The following is a 15,077-nucleotide window of genomic DNA, read 5'->3' as shown; positions in this document are numbered from 1 at the left end:
CCACTTCACAGCACGGGCGGCACCCGACCTGCGTACCCAAAGACCTACAGGTCTGTAAGTTTGTGTTTGTACGAAGGGGCGGGCATCGGCCACCGCTGCAGCGGCCATACGAGGGGCCGTTTATAGTGCTCCGGAACAACGGGTCCACGTTCGTGCTGGACGTTGGGGGGAAAGAGGAGGTTTTCACGGTGGACCGCCTCAAACCGGCCCATGTGGACCTGGCGCAACAGGCCGAGTTTCCGGCACCTCGGCGCAGAGGCCGACCTCCCAAGCAGTTTCTGGCCCAGACTGTGGACATTGGGGGGTGTATCGCCGGTTCTGGGGGGGTGGGGTTATGTGGCGACCCATTTCCTGGCACATCCGAACCGACTCACAATTAGATAGCCTACGGGGGTTTGCGAGCACAGGGCTTTGGAGCCTCTGCGCCATGGGGGGCAGGTTGAGGGAGGCTTAAAAGTGAGGCTGAAGATTTCGAATAAAGTTTTTTTCCTTCGACTGCAGTTACCGACTCCGTGTCATAATTTTAGCGCTGCGTGTAGCACACCGCTACAGTAGCGACCAGGTTCCCTGAATACATACAACATCAGATAGATTTTTTTTCAGAAATTAACTTGAGGTCTTGACCATGCGAAATCCGACTTCCGGAAAGCGCCATTCTTATGGAGTCTGGGGGAATGTACGGGGATGTTAATGATTGGTGAATCTCTGTCTGATCTGATTGGAAAGAGCAAATATTCCAATCAGGGAGCTGCTTTATTCACCAATCAAGAGACAGCAACGACAGAAGCGCGAAAAATAACCGTCTAACCGCCGAAATAAACTCAAAATTGCAAAACACCAAAAACGCCTTTGTTGCTAAAATTGAACCACAACAGGTTTGTTTGTACCCACGTTACTGAAGTCCAAAATATTTAAACCAAGTATAGTTAATATTGCGATGGTGTCTTGTAATTTAGTTCACCGACTTCCATCAATTGATAAATGATTAGAATAAAACCAATTGTCAGCGTCTGTTCGCGGTCGGTCATTGTGTAGACTCAAGTCAGTTTACCATCGGGTCGCCCTCCAGAAAGTGGGCTTCAGAAATACTCTGAACGAACCGTGACAGCGTTCGGCACTCGCGTTGGAATGTAGTTAAGAGAAGTAACCAAAATGGGACAAAACTTAATGAACCGCATTCCCCGCGGAAACTAAACCAGGAACAATTAGTGTCACGTTAGGGAAATTTGATGACCTAGAAGTAACAACGGGGAAGGGGTGCGCAACGATTCCGTGTCTGTGCAGAGGGCAGGAATTAACAGGGAAATCGGGATTACACTGAAGATTGGACAGCAAGTTCTGAGTAACGGAAATAAGATTCTGATTGAGCGCATCAAAAAGAAATTTACAAATTTACCTCAAATCCATGTCTCAACATTGAATAACTCTTTTCATGAAACCGTGAGTGGCTCTTAAAAGAGCCTTTGATTTTCGGGTCTTTACTTGGAGCTGGTGTACTTGGTCACCGCCTTTGTCCCTTCGGACACGGCGTGCTTGGCCAGCTCCCCGGGCAGCAGCAGGCGCACGGCAGTCTGGAACTCCCGGGAGCTGATGGTAGACCGCTTGTTGTAATGGGCCAGGCGGGAAGCCTCACCCGCGATGCGCTCGAAAATATCGTTCACGAATGAATTCATGACGGTCATGGCCTTGAAGGAGATGCCGGTATCGGGGTGAACCTGCTTCATCACTTTGTAGATGTAAATGGCGTAACTCTCCTTCCTCGACCTCTTGCGCTGCTTGCCAGACTTGCTCGCCGGTTTGGACAGAGCTTTCTTGGCGCCCTTCTTGGGAGCGGGTTTCGGTGGATCAGGCATTTCCTCGTCGGTTTCAAACACAATAATAAGCAGAAAATGTCCGGAGCGCGGATTAAATAGGCAGCGCCCAAAGTGGTATGTTAATGAGGATGGGAATGCTGAGCATTCCCATTGGCTGGTTGGAGAAATGAATCACCAATCGGAACGCTGGGGGATGGGAAGCGGCGCCAATGTGTGGCGGTTACCGCTGTCGTTTAATGCGGGAGGAAGTACAGAAGGGCAGAGACAGGCGGGGGTGCGGGCTAAAATTTAAAAGGGAAACGCAAACTTCAAAAGTAGAATGAAAATAAAATCAGATGAAATATAGTAAAATTAAAGACTAAAACGTTTAGTTCATGACACAGGGCAGCAGGAGAGCGAAGGAGAGATTTGGACATTTCAATGTAAAGTTCAAATCGAGTTTATTTATGCCCAGGCGAAAGGAACAACGTATTTGTAGCAGCATCACAGACACATTGCTTCAGACACAACATTGACAAGAAACACTGGAATTAAATATGAATTATACCAAAATATTCAAATAGAGGACTATCAGAACAAAATTAAAATAACAAAGAGACTGAGCGGGCAGTGGGAGAATCTTGTGCTTCTTTATCTCGTCACTCTCGATTCAGTGTCACGCAACGCTGCCACTTTAATCCGGCCCATACCTTCACTAACCAGGTCCAACTCTTGCCTTTATTGGATTTCCCTTCTCCATATATGAGTCATTGGGTTTGTGGGGGTTTGATTAATCGGGGTGTGTGCCCTCTTGGACCTGAGGATTAGGTTTGAAGGTGGGGCTGGTGGATGTATATGTGAGGCTGGGAGAGATAAGGCTGTGGAGTTTAGTATGGAGAGATATGTGGGGCTATGGTGGATAGGGTAGTGTAGTGGAGCCACTTTAATCTAGCCAATGCCTTTCATTAATGTGGTCCGACTCCACTTAGGTTAATGAATCGGGTGTGCAAAGGGACACATCATTAGTAATGCAACCTGGGTCATTGTGGGTTTCGGGTTTTAATCATGAGACATCCTCACCCAGGCAAACCAGGCAGGGTTGATCAAGCCCAGCTTGTGTTTATCCCATGGGCCAAGATAATGACAGCCATGTAATTCTGCATGTTGTGGGTATTTTAGACCTTGTTACTTGGCTTTGTTTTGACTCTTTTGACTCTGTTCCGAGGCCTTGTAATCAGGCTACCTCCTAGTAAGGTTCAACTTCCCTACTTTAAATTTACACCTGTCTTTATTTATTACAACCAGACCACACAGCTTCAAAATAGAGCGGCATCCTTTCAGAATGCAGATGAGAAGGTGTTTCTTCAGGCAGAGAGTGGTGAATCGGTGGAATTTTTTGCCACAGGCAGCTCTGGAAGCCAAATCACTGGGTATAGGCAGAGATTGATGGATTCTTGATTGGTCAGGGAATGAAGGGATACAAGGGAAGGAAGGCGATTGGGACTAAGAAGAAAAAATGATCAGTGATGATGAAATGCCAGAGAAGGTTCAACAGGCAAAATGGACGAATTCTGCTCCTATATCTGATGGTCTTATGGACTCATTTAGTGACTAAAATTCTCCCAGACACTGTTGATCTCAGCTTTAACTCAACCCAGCACCTGAGGCTCCAGATTACTTATATAAGGAATGCAGAAGCCCTTTGTGCTCAGATTAAAGAAATATCATCTGATTTCCACCCTGAATGCTTGTCACCTCATTGTGAGCAATAGACATAAAATGCTAGTGGAAGTCAGCAGGCCAGGCAGCATCTATGGAATAGAGTAACGAGCTGATGCTTTGGGCAAAGAACCCTCACCAGGACGAGAACTGATGGAAGGGTCTCGGCCCGAAGTGTCGACTGTTTACTCTTTTCCATAAAGGCTGTCTGTCCTGCTGAGTTCCTTCAGCATTTTGTGTGTGTTGCTTTGGATTTCCAGCATAAGCAGATTCCCTCGTGTTTGTGATTTATGTCTAATTCTGAGGGTGTTTTCCTCAGTTATGGAGCTCTCATTCAGGGGAAATATCCCCCTTGCCTACTGTCTGTCACATCCTGAAAGAATCTAACAGATTTCCTCATTTTCACATTGACTGCAGGGAATACAGACCCAGCCCACTCACTCTCCTCTCACATAACCAACTCTCCATCCCTGGAACCAGTCCAGTCAGTGTGGGGGACAGTCACTGCACTCCCTCTATTGCAGGGATATCCTTCCTGAGGTAGTGTGACCAAACCCGGACACTACATTCAAGCTGTGCTCTCACCAGGGCCCTATAGAATCCAGTGAGACATCTGTACCCCTCTTCTCCACTCCTCCTGGATCACAGGCAAAATAATGTTTGCTCTCTCATTACATGTAGTATCTGCATGTTAAATCAAGTGATTTGTTTACCACAACACCCAGGTCCCTCTGAACATCCCCATGTGGAAAAGACTCTTACAGTTTGATCCTGGGAATAGGTGATCTTACATTTCCCCACATTCTGTTCCATCCGCCCCATCCTCAACCATTCACTTTCCTGTCTACATCCCTCAAACCTTCTCACTACTGACACAGTCGCTCCCGCTCTGTCACAGCAGCAGACGTAGTAACTGAGTTATGTAGCACAGAAACAGGCTTTTCAGCCTAACACATCCATGCTGACCAAGTGGCCAAACAAAAACATTGTCAGTTACCTGTAGAGGCAATCTGCAGTTACACTGATGGGATTATCGTATTGGCCCCCAATTACCACCAGGAGGTGCAGGAACGGAGATGTTTATGTTTATGGAGAGGTGCCGAGCAGGGTTGTCTTAGTGGGGGGCTTTATTTTCCATAGAATTAATTAGATCTTTCTCAATACTTAGATGCACAAGATTTCTTCAGTGAATCTGAGGAGTGTTTGAAATATGATGTACAGAGCCCAACCAGAGAAGAGAACATACGGGAATTAGTTTAGGGAAATGAGCCAGGCCTGGTGACAGCTAAGTGTCAGTGAACATTTTGAGAACAGTAATCGCAACTTTTTCTTTGGTTATGAGTAAGAATGAAATCAGATCTTGTATTAAGGTACTGAATTGCAGTAGGGCAAGTTAGGACGGAGTAAGACAGAAGTCAAGGTGCATTGATTGCGAGCAGCCACTGTCAGACAAGTCCACATCTGACATGCGGGAGTTTTTTAATGATCAGCAGCACAGAGTTCAGGATCAGCATGTTTCTGTAAGGAGTAAGGACAAGGATGGTAAGGTATGGGAACTTTGGATGAATGGAGAGATCCTGAATTTAGTCAGAAGGATATGGAAGGTTTATGAAGCTACAATCAGACTGGTTATCTTTGGAATATAAAGATAGCAGAGAAATGCTAAAGCAGGTGATAGGAAAGGCCAAATGGCACCACAAACTCTCCTTGCAATGTAGGACCAAAGATAATCCCAAGGCCTTTTGATTTGTATTAATAAAACAAGGCTAATCATAGAATGGAAAGGTCTACTCAAGATTAAAGGAAAAATTATGTGATTGAAGTCAGACCAAGTGGCTGAGGTACTAAATGAGTATGTTGTGTCAATATTCACCGAGGAGAAGGAATTGAATGTCACTGAAAACAGAGTGGAGCAGGCTAATGAGCAGAGACGTGTTGAGATTAAGGAGGAGGTTGTGCTGGGACGTCTGAAAAGCAATAAGATGGATAAAACTCCAGGACCTGAAGGCATATATCCTACAATAGTGAAAGAAGCCAATAAGCAGACTGCTGGCGATTTGACAAGGACCAGTGTGTCCTCGATCACAACATGTGAGGTCCCACAGTGTTGGTGTGTTGCATATGTTACAGCTTTGATCAAGAAGGTAAATAACAAGAATCCAGGAGCTGCAGCTCCTTACGGACCATGTTAGAGAACCGGAGATGCAGCTCGATGACTTTCGTCTGGTCAGGGAAAGTGTGGAGGGGATAGAGAGGAGCTAAAGGCAGGTAGTCATTCTGGGGCCTGGGGAGACAGATAAGTGGGTAACAGTCAGGAGAGGGTAGGGAAAGATGGAGATGCTCATCCTCTGCACATCCAATTTATCAAGGACTTTCACCATTTAATTTCAATTAGGTCAACACTCATTTTCCTAAATTCCAGTGAAGACAGGCCAAAGCCATTAAACACTCTTCATATGACAAGCTGTTTAATCCTGGAATCACTTTCGAGAACATTCTTTGTAACCCATCCAGCTCATACTTCCTGAGATAAAGGACCCAAAACAGCTCACATCAGTGAGATCACACCAGTACTTTATACAGCACATTATTATGATTGGTGCAGATATTGTGGGCCAAAAGTCAGGTTGCCATCTGTTCCATATTGTGTACTGTGCATTATCTAACAGCTATTGCAGGGACATGGTTACAGAGACTTGGACTGCGAATTTGACATTCCTACATGTCTAATGTTCCACATGGAATCAGCAAAATGGAAAGGAGCAGGGTGGATTTGTTTATAACGTGCTGGTGAAGGGGTGGACACAGTGCCATCAAAAGTATTCAGTCTGCTTTGGAGGTTTTCATGTTTATTGTTTTGGAACATTGAATTTGGCTTTTTTGACACTGATCAACATAAAAGACTCTGTGGTGTCAAAGTGAAAACAGATCTCTACAGAGTGATCTATATTAATTGCAAATATAAAACACAAAATAATTCAGTGCATTGACTCCTTCAAGTCAGTAATTAGTTGATGCACCTTTGTCAGTAATTACCGTTGGCTCTGTGTGGACAGGTCTCTATCCGCTTTGCACATCTGGACACTGAAAATTTTCCCCAATCTTCTTAGAAAACTGCTGAAGCTCTGTCAGATTGCATGTGGTTCATGAGCGAACAGATCTTTTCAAGACCAGCCACAAATTCTCAATTGGATTGAGGTCTGGACTCTGACTTGGCCACTCCTGGACATTAACTTAGTTTTGAGGCATTCCTGTGTAGCTTTGTTTTTATGCTTGTGATTGTCTTGCTGGAAAATAAACCTTCTCCTAACTCGTAGTTCACTTGCAGACTGCATTAGGTTTTCCTACAGGATTACCCTGCATTTTGCTGCATTCATTTTATCATCTACTTTTATGAGCCTTCCAGGACCTGCTGTAGTGAAGCATTCCTACAGCATGATGCAGCCTCCAATGTACTTCACGGTAGGGATGGTGTGTTTTTGATGATGTGCAGTGTTTGGCTTACACCAGACTTGGTGTTTAGTCAGAAGGCCAAAAAGTTGAATTTTGGTTTCATCAGACCATGGGACCTTTTTCCATCTGGTTTCAGAGTCCCCCCTCGAGGTTTCTGACTAACTCCAGGTGAGATATCATGAGAGTTTTTTTTCCATCAGTGGCTTTCTCTTTGTCACTCTCACATAAAGTTGTGACAGTCTAACACCTAGGCAACAGTTGCTGTATGTTCAGTCACTCCCATCTCAGCCACTGCGGCCTGTAACTTCTCCAGAGTTGTCACAGGTCTCTTGGTGGACTCCCTTACTGGCCCCTTGATGCACAGTCACTCAGTTTTTGAGGCTGTCTGGCTCTCGGCAGATTTACAGCTCTGCCAAGTTCTTTCTATTTCTGGATGAGTGTCTTAACTGTACTCCAAGGGTATTCAGTGACTTGAATTTTTTATACATATCCTGAATTGTGTTTTTCAATAACCGTTTTGCAGAGTTACTTGGAGTGTTAATCTGACTTCATGGTGTAATTTCTCCCAGGATACTGACGCATCAGCAGCTGGACTTCCAGCTACCGGTGTATTTTTACTACAATCAATTGAAACATCTTGACTGCACACGATGATCTCCATTTAACTGTTTATGCAATTCCTAAAACCAATTGACTGCACCAGAATTGATCTGCTGAGTCATATTAAAGGGGGTGAATATGTAGACAGGCAAATATTTTGTGTTTTTTATCTGGAATTAATTTAGAGAACTTTGTAAAGATCTGTTGTCACTTTGACAAAAAAAAGTCTTTTTCCATTGATTAGTATAACGACCCAAATTCAATGCACTGTGTTTCAATAATGCAAAATAATAAAACATGAAAACTTCCAAGAGGCATGAATACTTTTCGTAGGCACCTTCCATGTGGGGATAGTGATTGGGAAAGGGGGAAGGGAAAGAAGACATGGGGAGGTTATCAACGATATATGAGAATAGAACTGTGATTGTTATGAGAGACTTAATCAGAAGCAGATTGGGATACCACTGCATCAAGTACCTTTGCTCTGTGAGCTGCAACAACCACGACCTGCCAGTGCTAGTTCTGTTTCCTATTCCCATAATGACATACCGACAGCCTTACAGCTGTCTTAATCATTGGCAGGGCGGTAATGGGGACAAGCTGTCACTTCCTATCAAATTCAAGGGGAAGGTTTTGGGAGTAAACTCCGAGGAAAAATCCAAAACTGGATTCCCTGTCAGTCTGATGTGCAACGCAGAAAGGCAATCCTGTGACACAGCTGGTTCCTGACTGCATTGGTCTTTGTTGTTGGACTGGATTCATCAGCTGCATGGACAGCTGGAGCCCCGGCATGGGCAACAGCTTGCTTTACGTATTCTACTACCCTGGCTTGCATATTGACTTTCACAGTGAGGGCAGAATATCCATGGTCGACCCTGACCAGTGGAGGGCCATCACCAACATGTCTGTCCATGGCTTCCTCTCCTACTACAATGAGGCCAAGTACAGGTTGAATGAGCAACGCCTCACATTCCGACTGTGTCTCGAAGGCGTGACCATTGGTTTCTTCAAATTCAGGAAATCACTATCCTCTGTTTCTTGCCACACTCCACCTCAGTGCACATTGCACTTAATGTCAGTAAGACAAAAGACCTGACTGAAGGATGGGTAAGGCTAAGGAACATGAACCAGTCCGCAGAGGGATCAGAAGTGGAGTGAGGGAACAATTTTGAGTTCCTGGGTGTCAATATCTCTGAGGATCTAACCTGGTCGTAACATATCGATGCAGCAACAGTATAAAGAGAGCAAGACAGTGGAGGTATTTCATCAGGAGTTTGAAGATATTTGCCTTGTCACTTTAAAACACTCAAAACCTGATACAGATGTATTTGATATGTTATTTGTTATTTCTGCTTCTGCACTATATTTAATCTACATAATATACATATCCATATACATACATTCTATAATTTACTTATTCTTTCTATATTATCATGTCCTGCATTGAACTGCTGCTGCTAAATTAACAAATTTCCTGACACCTGCTGGTGGTAATAAACCTGATTCTGGTCCTGACTCTGAATTCATCCCCACAGACGGATGCGGCCAAATCATTGGGTATATTGAATGATGAGGTTCTTGATTGTCGGGGCGGGGTATGAGTGTTCGAGAGGGTTAAGAGATCTGTCATGATCTCTTATTCCTGGCAGAATGGGGTAGCAGACAGGATGGGCCAAATGGCCTAATTCTGCTCCTGTGTCTCATGGTCTAGGAGCAGCTGCAGAACATTTCAAAGGGAAGGTTGAGCAGCCGGACATCGCGGTGGACTGTGCATGTTGGTTATAGCAACGTAGGGAGGAGGAGGGATGTGGTCCTGTGCAGTGAATTGAGAGAAATAAGACAGAAACTGAAAAGTAGTAAGCTCTATATTACTCCCAGTGACACTAGTTAGTGCAGGGAGATACAGACAGATACCACTGATTAATGTGTGCCTGATGAGCTGGTGCAGGGGACAAAGATTCAGTTTCATGGATCAATGGGGATAACTTCTAGGAATGATTGACAGAAACTGTTCACTCCCTAGGGTCTTCATGGGAAGGAACAGTCTTCTCCCTCCTAAAGCTGCAGGGAATAGTTTTAACATTATAGGTTGGAGGTTTAAAGAGGATCTGAAGGGTGAGGTGATGGAGTTGGATAAAATTCTGTGAGACATACAGAGGTGAGAAAGACAAAGACAGTTTCACTTGATGTGGGTGTAAAACTAAAGGTATTAGTTTTAATGTGAGAGGTGGGAAATTTAAAGGGAGTTTGAAGGGTAAGTATTTCACAGTGAGGTATTCCAAGTGAGTCATCAGAGGAGGTGTTGGAGGCAGAAACACACAAAGTCTCTGGTCATGAACCCTTCTCAGAAACCTGTCATTACTGTGTTCAATCTGCCCTGGTTGATATTCCAGGTGTTGAGTCCATTGTTTTCCATCTGTATTAACAATCTCGATGAGAACGTGGTAAACTGGATCAGCAAGTTTGCAGATGACACCAAGTTTAGGGGTGCGATGGACAGCAAAAGTGGCTAGCAAATCTTGATGTGGGATGTGGAGAAGGTGGCAAAATGAAAGAAGTTACAACCTAGAACACACTGCCTGAGGGGTGGTGTAGGCTGGTATTTAATGACCATCTGGATGAGCATTTGAATCACCAGGGCAGGGTAGGAGACACCCAGATTAGGGGCGCAGTGGACAGTGAGGAATGGAAACAAATGTTGACATGGGATGTGGAAAAGCTGGAAAAGTAGCAAATGGAACTTAATGCACACAAGTATGAAGTGTTTTTGAACATGGGCTTAACGTGAGAAATGTGTGGTTTAAAGAGGATCTGAGGGTTACAATCTGGAACACACAGCCTGTGGGGGTGGTGCATGCAGGTATTTAAGGACCATCTGGATGAACATTTGAATCACCAGGGCAGGGTAGAAGACATTTCCAGGGCTGAGTTAGTGGAGACAGATTCTCGATGGTCAGTATAGACATGCAGAATCCACTGACTGTGAAAGTGCAGTGGGAACCTGGAACACAAAGTTCAGGATGGACTTACCTAAAACACTCAGAATCCAAGACGAGGGACAATACTATTGTTACTGAAGAAAATTATAAATGATCACACAGTAAACCAAACCCCTCAAAAGGTGACCAAAATGCTCCCATTCCCTGTGCGCCAGTAACAGTGCTTATAATGGGAAATTGGTGAAGTCCTCTGGTCAATATTAGGAGAGATGGCTGACAGCTTCATCACAGTGGGAGGGTACAGATATCTTCTCAGAGGATAAGGGGTTCATTGGAACAGGCTCATAGCTGGGAATGAAGGTAACAAACCCACTGCACTGGAGGACTGTTGTGGTCAGTGTTGTACAGGACAGAAAAAAAAACCCTCTGGCCCATCACATTTATGCTCCTCATCACGCACAGCTATACTAATCCCACTTTCCTGTATTAATTTAATATCCCTCCAAGCCTTGCTCACTGAGGTAGCTGTGCATCTGTCTCTAATACTGTTACACAGTTCCCTGTATGTGGCATCACAGGTAGACAGGGTTGTGTGTTCTACCTGCCTTATCAGCCGAAGAACTGCCTCTCATTGGAATTGTACAAAACTGTTTAAAGACAGTGTAACGTTCTCCTTCGCGTGTAACTGATAACGTCGAATTCAACGTCGAGATAAACCACAGTCAATGAGAACCAGATCGCAGTAAGATTAACCATTTACTGTTCACTCTTCACATTAACATATGGTGAAAACTGTTGATAAAACAATACAAGATTGATACAGTATTTGTTCCTTTCTTAATATCACATTTCAATTGTAAATACTTGTAAAGGTGACTATAACTACATTACACTAAGGTGCAGTATACAGGGAGAGTTTACCTGCTCCATTGACTACTTTAAATACACTTCCATGTAAACTATCCGCAACTCTTTAACTAACGAAAGCATAAACATTATCGACCGTCGTTACTTCTAACAGGATCGGCATTAACATCAGTTCAATATATCGATTATCTATTAACTTACAGCGTTGCTCTCACTGTGATTTCTCATGCCTGCAAAACAACTTCTGCTCAGGTGTGCCTCGTGGTGAGCCCCCACCCTCGCGTTAATTTCAAACCGGTACTTTCCCACAAGACGCGGCGAAACCGGATCGCATGCCGATATTTTTTACATGCAATGAATATACTTTGAACACTTCTAATTCTAACTAGAAAACACTATCGAATGAATTACTAAGCGAAAATATTATAAACTAAATAACTGTCGTAAAGACAGCACACTCCCCGCTTGACATTCGTAAGGTCACAATGAGCAGAGTACAAACTTAGTCTCTTAATCAGTCATTGGGTAGAAGTAGAATAACTTCTGTAACTGGCCTTTGGTAAATTTTCACATCGCTTTGTTCGGTAGTCTTCAATTCGATCTTCCTGACATGTCCATCCTCGCTAGGGAATGTAGCAGTGATTCTGGCCGTTGGCCAGCTGTTGCGGGCGATTTGCTTGTCCCTGAGCAGGACTAAGTCTCCAACTTGAAGATTCCTGCGGGGTTCTGTCCACTTTTGTCTCTGTTGCAACAAAGGTAGATATTTTTGTCTCCAGCGAGACCAGAACTGATTTGCCAGAGCCTGGACTTGTCTCCATTGCTTTGTGTACAAATCCTTGTCTGAGAAGTCTCCTGGTGGAGGGGGAGCTCCTGCCTTCTGCGTAAGGAGCGTTGATGGCGAAAGCATGAAGGGGTTTTCTGGGTCAGAAGACACAGGTAGGAGTGATTGTGCGTTTATAATGGCTGTGACCTCTGCCATTAGGGTGCACAGTACCTCGTGGGCCAATCGGGTGCGTTGCTGCATCTCAGGTTTCCTTTTCCGGGTTTTCCGTAAGGACGTGAACCGTTTGACTGCCTGCTCTTTGTTATCTGGTGAGCGCTGGCGTGGTTCTCTGAAAGGCAATGGGGCAACCCCATTATTTGCTTCATCTCTGAAGACCTTGGTGTCTTTGGGTTTTAAAGAAATGGTATCTTGAGCTGATTGTGCAAGTTTGTTTCCGTGCTCGGTTTGAACGAAAACTGACTGACCTAGCGTCTAGTCGGTTACTTTACGCTTGGTAATGTCTTGTTGTGCTTCTTTAGGGTACACCTTAGTGAGGCAGATCTTGGAACAAGAACGGCTTGACTGAGTTTGACCGCAAACTTCTGTACAGTTCGAGCTGACAATTGTTGTCCTGGAGTGAGCCTCTCCCTCCCCGCCGTCCTGTTGTGGGGGTGAAGGAGCGTTGTCGGTTCTTTCATTCTTGACTTCATCACGAAGCCGCGAGGGTAAATTTTCTTCCTCGTATGGATGTGATGCAATCGTGACTCTCTGAGGTTCCTCGTAGCTGGGGAAGTTATCGAATACGTATGGAGAGGGGAGACGAGCCTGCCTATCTATTTGATATTGTACATAGTCGCTTGTGCGTTCCAGTCTGGTCCTGTCTAAAGTAGATGTTACTTCGGTCAGATCATGCGACCCTTCAGGTTCTTCTATGTACTCTGCTTCCGCCATGGCAGCTTCTTCTTCCCTTTCTAGCTGCAGCACTTGCAACTCTGTCGATATTTTTGCCATTTCCAACTGGGTTTCGGCTTCTCTGGCGGCCCTTTCGGCTTCTCTGGCAGCCTTTTCTTTCTGGATTTTGGCTTCTCTGGCGGCCCTTTCGGCTTCTCTGGCAGCCTTTTTTTTCTGGATTTCGGCTTCTCGGGTGGCCCTTTCGGCTTCTCTGGCAGCCTTTTCTTTCTGGATTTCGGCTTCTCTGGTGGCCTGTTTCATTTTCAAAACTGCTTCTTGTCTGGCGTAACGCAGTCGCACCTTGGCGGCTTCTGCCTTGGCTCTTGCCTGGGTGGACTTACTTGATGTCGGTTTACCGCCCTTGTCGCTGGGCGCCATCGACTTGATGCTGGATCGAGCTGACATTGCAGCACTTGAAACACCTGATAATGCCGCTTTTTCACTGTAACGTTCTCCTTCGCGTGTAACTGATAACGTCGAATTCAACGTCGAGATAAACCACAGTCAATGAGAACCAGATCGCAGTAAGATTAACCATTTACTGTTCACTCTTCACATTAACATATGGTGAAAACTGTTGATAAAACAATACAAGATTGATACAGTATTTGTTCCTTTTTAATATCACATTTCAATTGTAAATACTTGTAAAGGTGACTATAACTACATTACACTAAGGTGCAGTATACAGGGAGAGTTTACCTGCTCCATTGACTACTTTAAATACACTTCCATGCAAACTATCCGCAACTCTTTAACTAACGAAAGCATAAACATTATCGACCGTCGTTACTTCTAACAGGATCGGCATTAACATCAGTTGAATATATCGATAATCTATTAACTTACAGCGTTGCTCTCACTGTGATTTCTCATGCCTGCAAAACAACTTCTGCTCAGGTGTGCCTCGTGATGAGCCCCCACCCTCGCGTTAATTTCAAACCGGTACTTTCCCACAAGTCGCGGCGAAACCGGATGTGACGTCATCGCATGCCGATATTTTTTACATGCAATGAATATGCTTTGAACACTTCTAATTCTAACTAGAAAACACTATCGAATGAATTACTAAGCGAAAATATTATAAACTAAATAACTGTCGTAAAGACAGCACAGACAGATTTAAAGAGGATCTGAAGGGTATTTATTTCACACAGAGAATAGCTGGAATCCGGAATTAACTCCCAAAATAGAGTCAGTGATTTATACAGAACTGAAACCGTCCCTTCGGTAAAACTCATCCACGCCGACCAAGTTGTCGACCTGAACTCGCCCCATCCGCCTGCATTAGGCCCGTGTCCCTCTCAACTTTTCCTATCCATGTAACTGTGCAAATATGGTTTAAATATTGTACCTGAGGCAGAGAGCCGGTGCGGTGAGGCGCTGACTGCCACTCACTGTTCCGTGGGCAGGATGAGGAGAGGCCGATTCCCACAGTGGAGCCGAAACCACAACAAATAGAGACCGACTCCAACATCTTGGACTTTTCGCCCCGTCCCCGCCCTGGACTGTTTCCAGGGAAACGACGTCGTTGACGATGTGACGCCAGTTTGTTGTGTTCCGTGACGATTGAATCACGTGACTGGGAGGGGAAAATGAGCTGTCAATCAGTGGAGCTACGAGAAAACATGCGAGAATTGTAAATAGAATCGGTATGGGGTGGGGTGGGGTGGATGGGGGAGTTTCCAGGAACGGCGGCTTAAACAGGAATGGCAATAGACGACGACAAGCAACCAAACAATGCGGCGCGGCCAATACTTGATTAGCCTCATTCCTTGCAAGGATGTTTGTGTCACTCCAGTGTACAGTGGGCAAGGGGGTTTATACTCCAGCTGATGTTGAAACTTGTTTAAATTTCTTACTGGGAGCACTGTGTGGAGTGATGACCCAAAGAACAGCTGCCTCCTATCTTCCAGCAGTCTTTCAGATGCGAGGGTTCCCACTATTACCAAGGTTAACCCTTTCTTCACTGAACCAAGTCTATCTAACCCA

General features: G+C 44.8%; 2 protein-coding genes across 2 annotated transcripts; both read right to left on the bottom strand.

Annotated features, from left to right (window-relative positions):
- Positions 1-1,478: 1,478 nt before the first annotated feature.
- On the bottom strand, positions 1,479-1,853 carry LOC132383656 (histone H2B-like). The gene has a single exon (XM_059954853.1). The coding sequence runs from the start codon at positions 1,851-1,853 to the stop codon at positions 1,479-1,481; it is 375 nt and encodes a 124-aa protein (XP_059810836.1).
- A 9,528-nt stretch (positions 1,854-11,381) lies between these two features.
- On the bottom strand, positions 11,382-14,576 carry LOC132383655 (uncharacterized). The gene is made up of 2 exons (XM_059954852.1): positions 14,440-14,576; positions 11,382-13,659 (listed from the first exon to the last, which is right to left on the bottom strand). Exon 2 carries the CDS (start codon positions 13,488-13,490, stop codon positions 12,627-12,629), a length of 864 nt encoding a protein of 287 aa, XP_059810835.1. The 5' UTR covers positions 13,491-13,659; positions 14,440-14,576; the 3' UTR covers positions 11,382-12,626.
- Between the last annotated feature and the right edge of the window lie 501 nt (positions 14,577-15,077).

Source organism: Hypanus sabinus, chromosome 31 (genome assembly GCF_030144855.1).
Source record: "Hypanus sabinus isolate sHypSab1 chromosome 31, sHypSab1.hap1, whole genome shotgun sequence".
In the NCBI taxonomy this organism is placed as follows: domain Eukaryota; kingdom Metazoa; phylum Chordata; class Chondrichthyes; order Myliobatiformes; family Dasyatidae; genus Hypanus; species Hypanus sabinus.
This window is presented reverse-complemented; position numbering and strand designations above follow the sequence as displayed.

Coding starts and splice junctions, on each gene's coding strand:
- LOC132383655 (XM_059954852.1), bottom strand. CDS start 13,490: ATGTCAGCTCGATCCAGCATCAAGTCGATGGCGCCCAGCGACAAGGGC.
- LOC132383656 (XM_059954853.1), bottom strand. CDS start 1,853: ATGCCTGATCCACCGAAACCCGCTCCCAAGAAGGGCGCCAAGAAAGCT.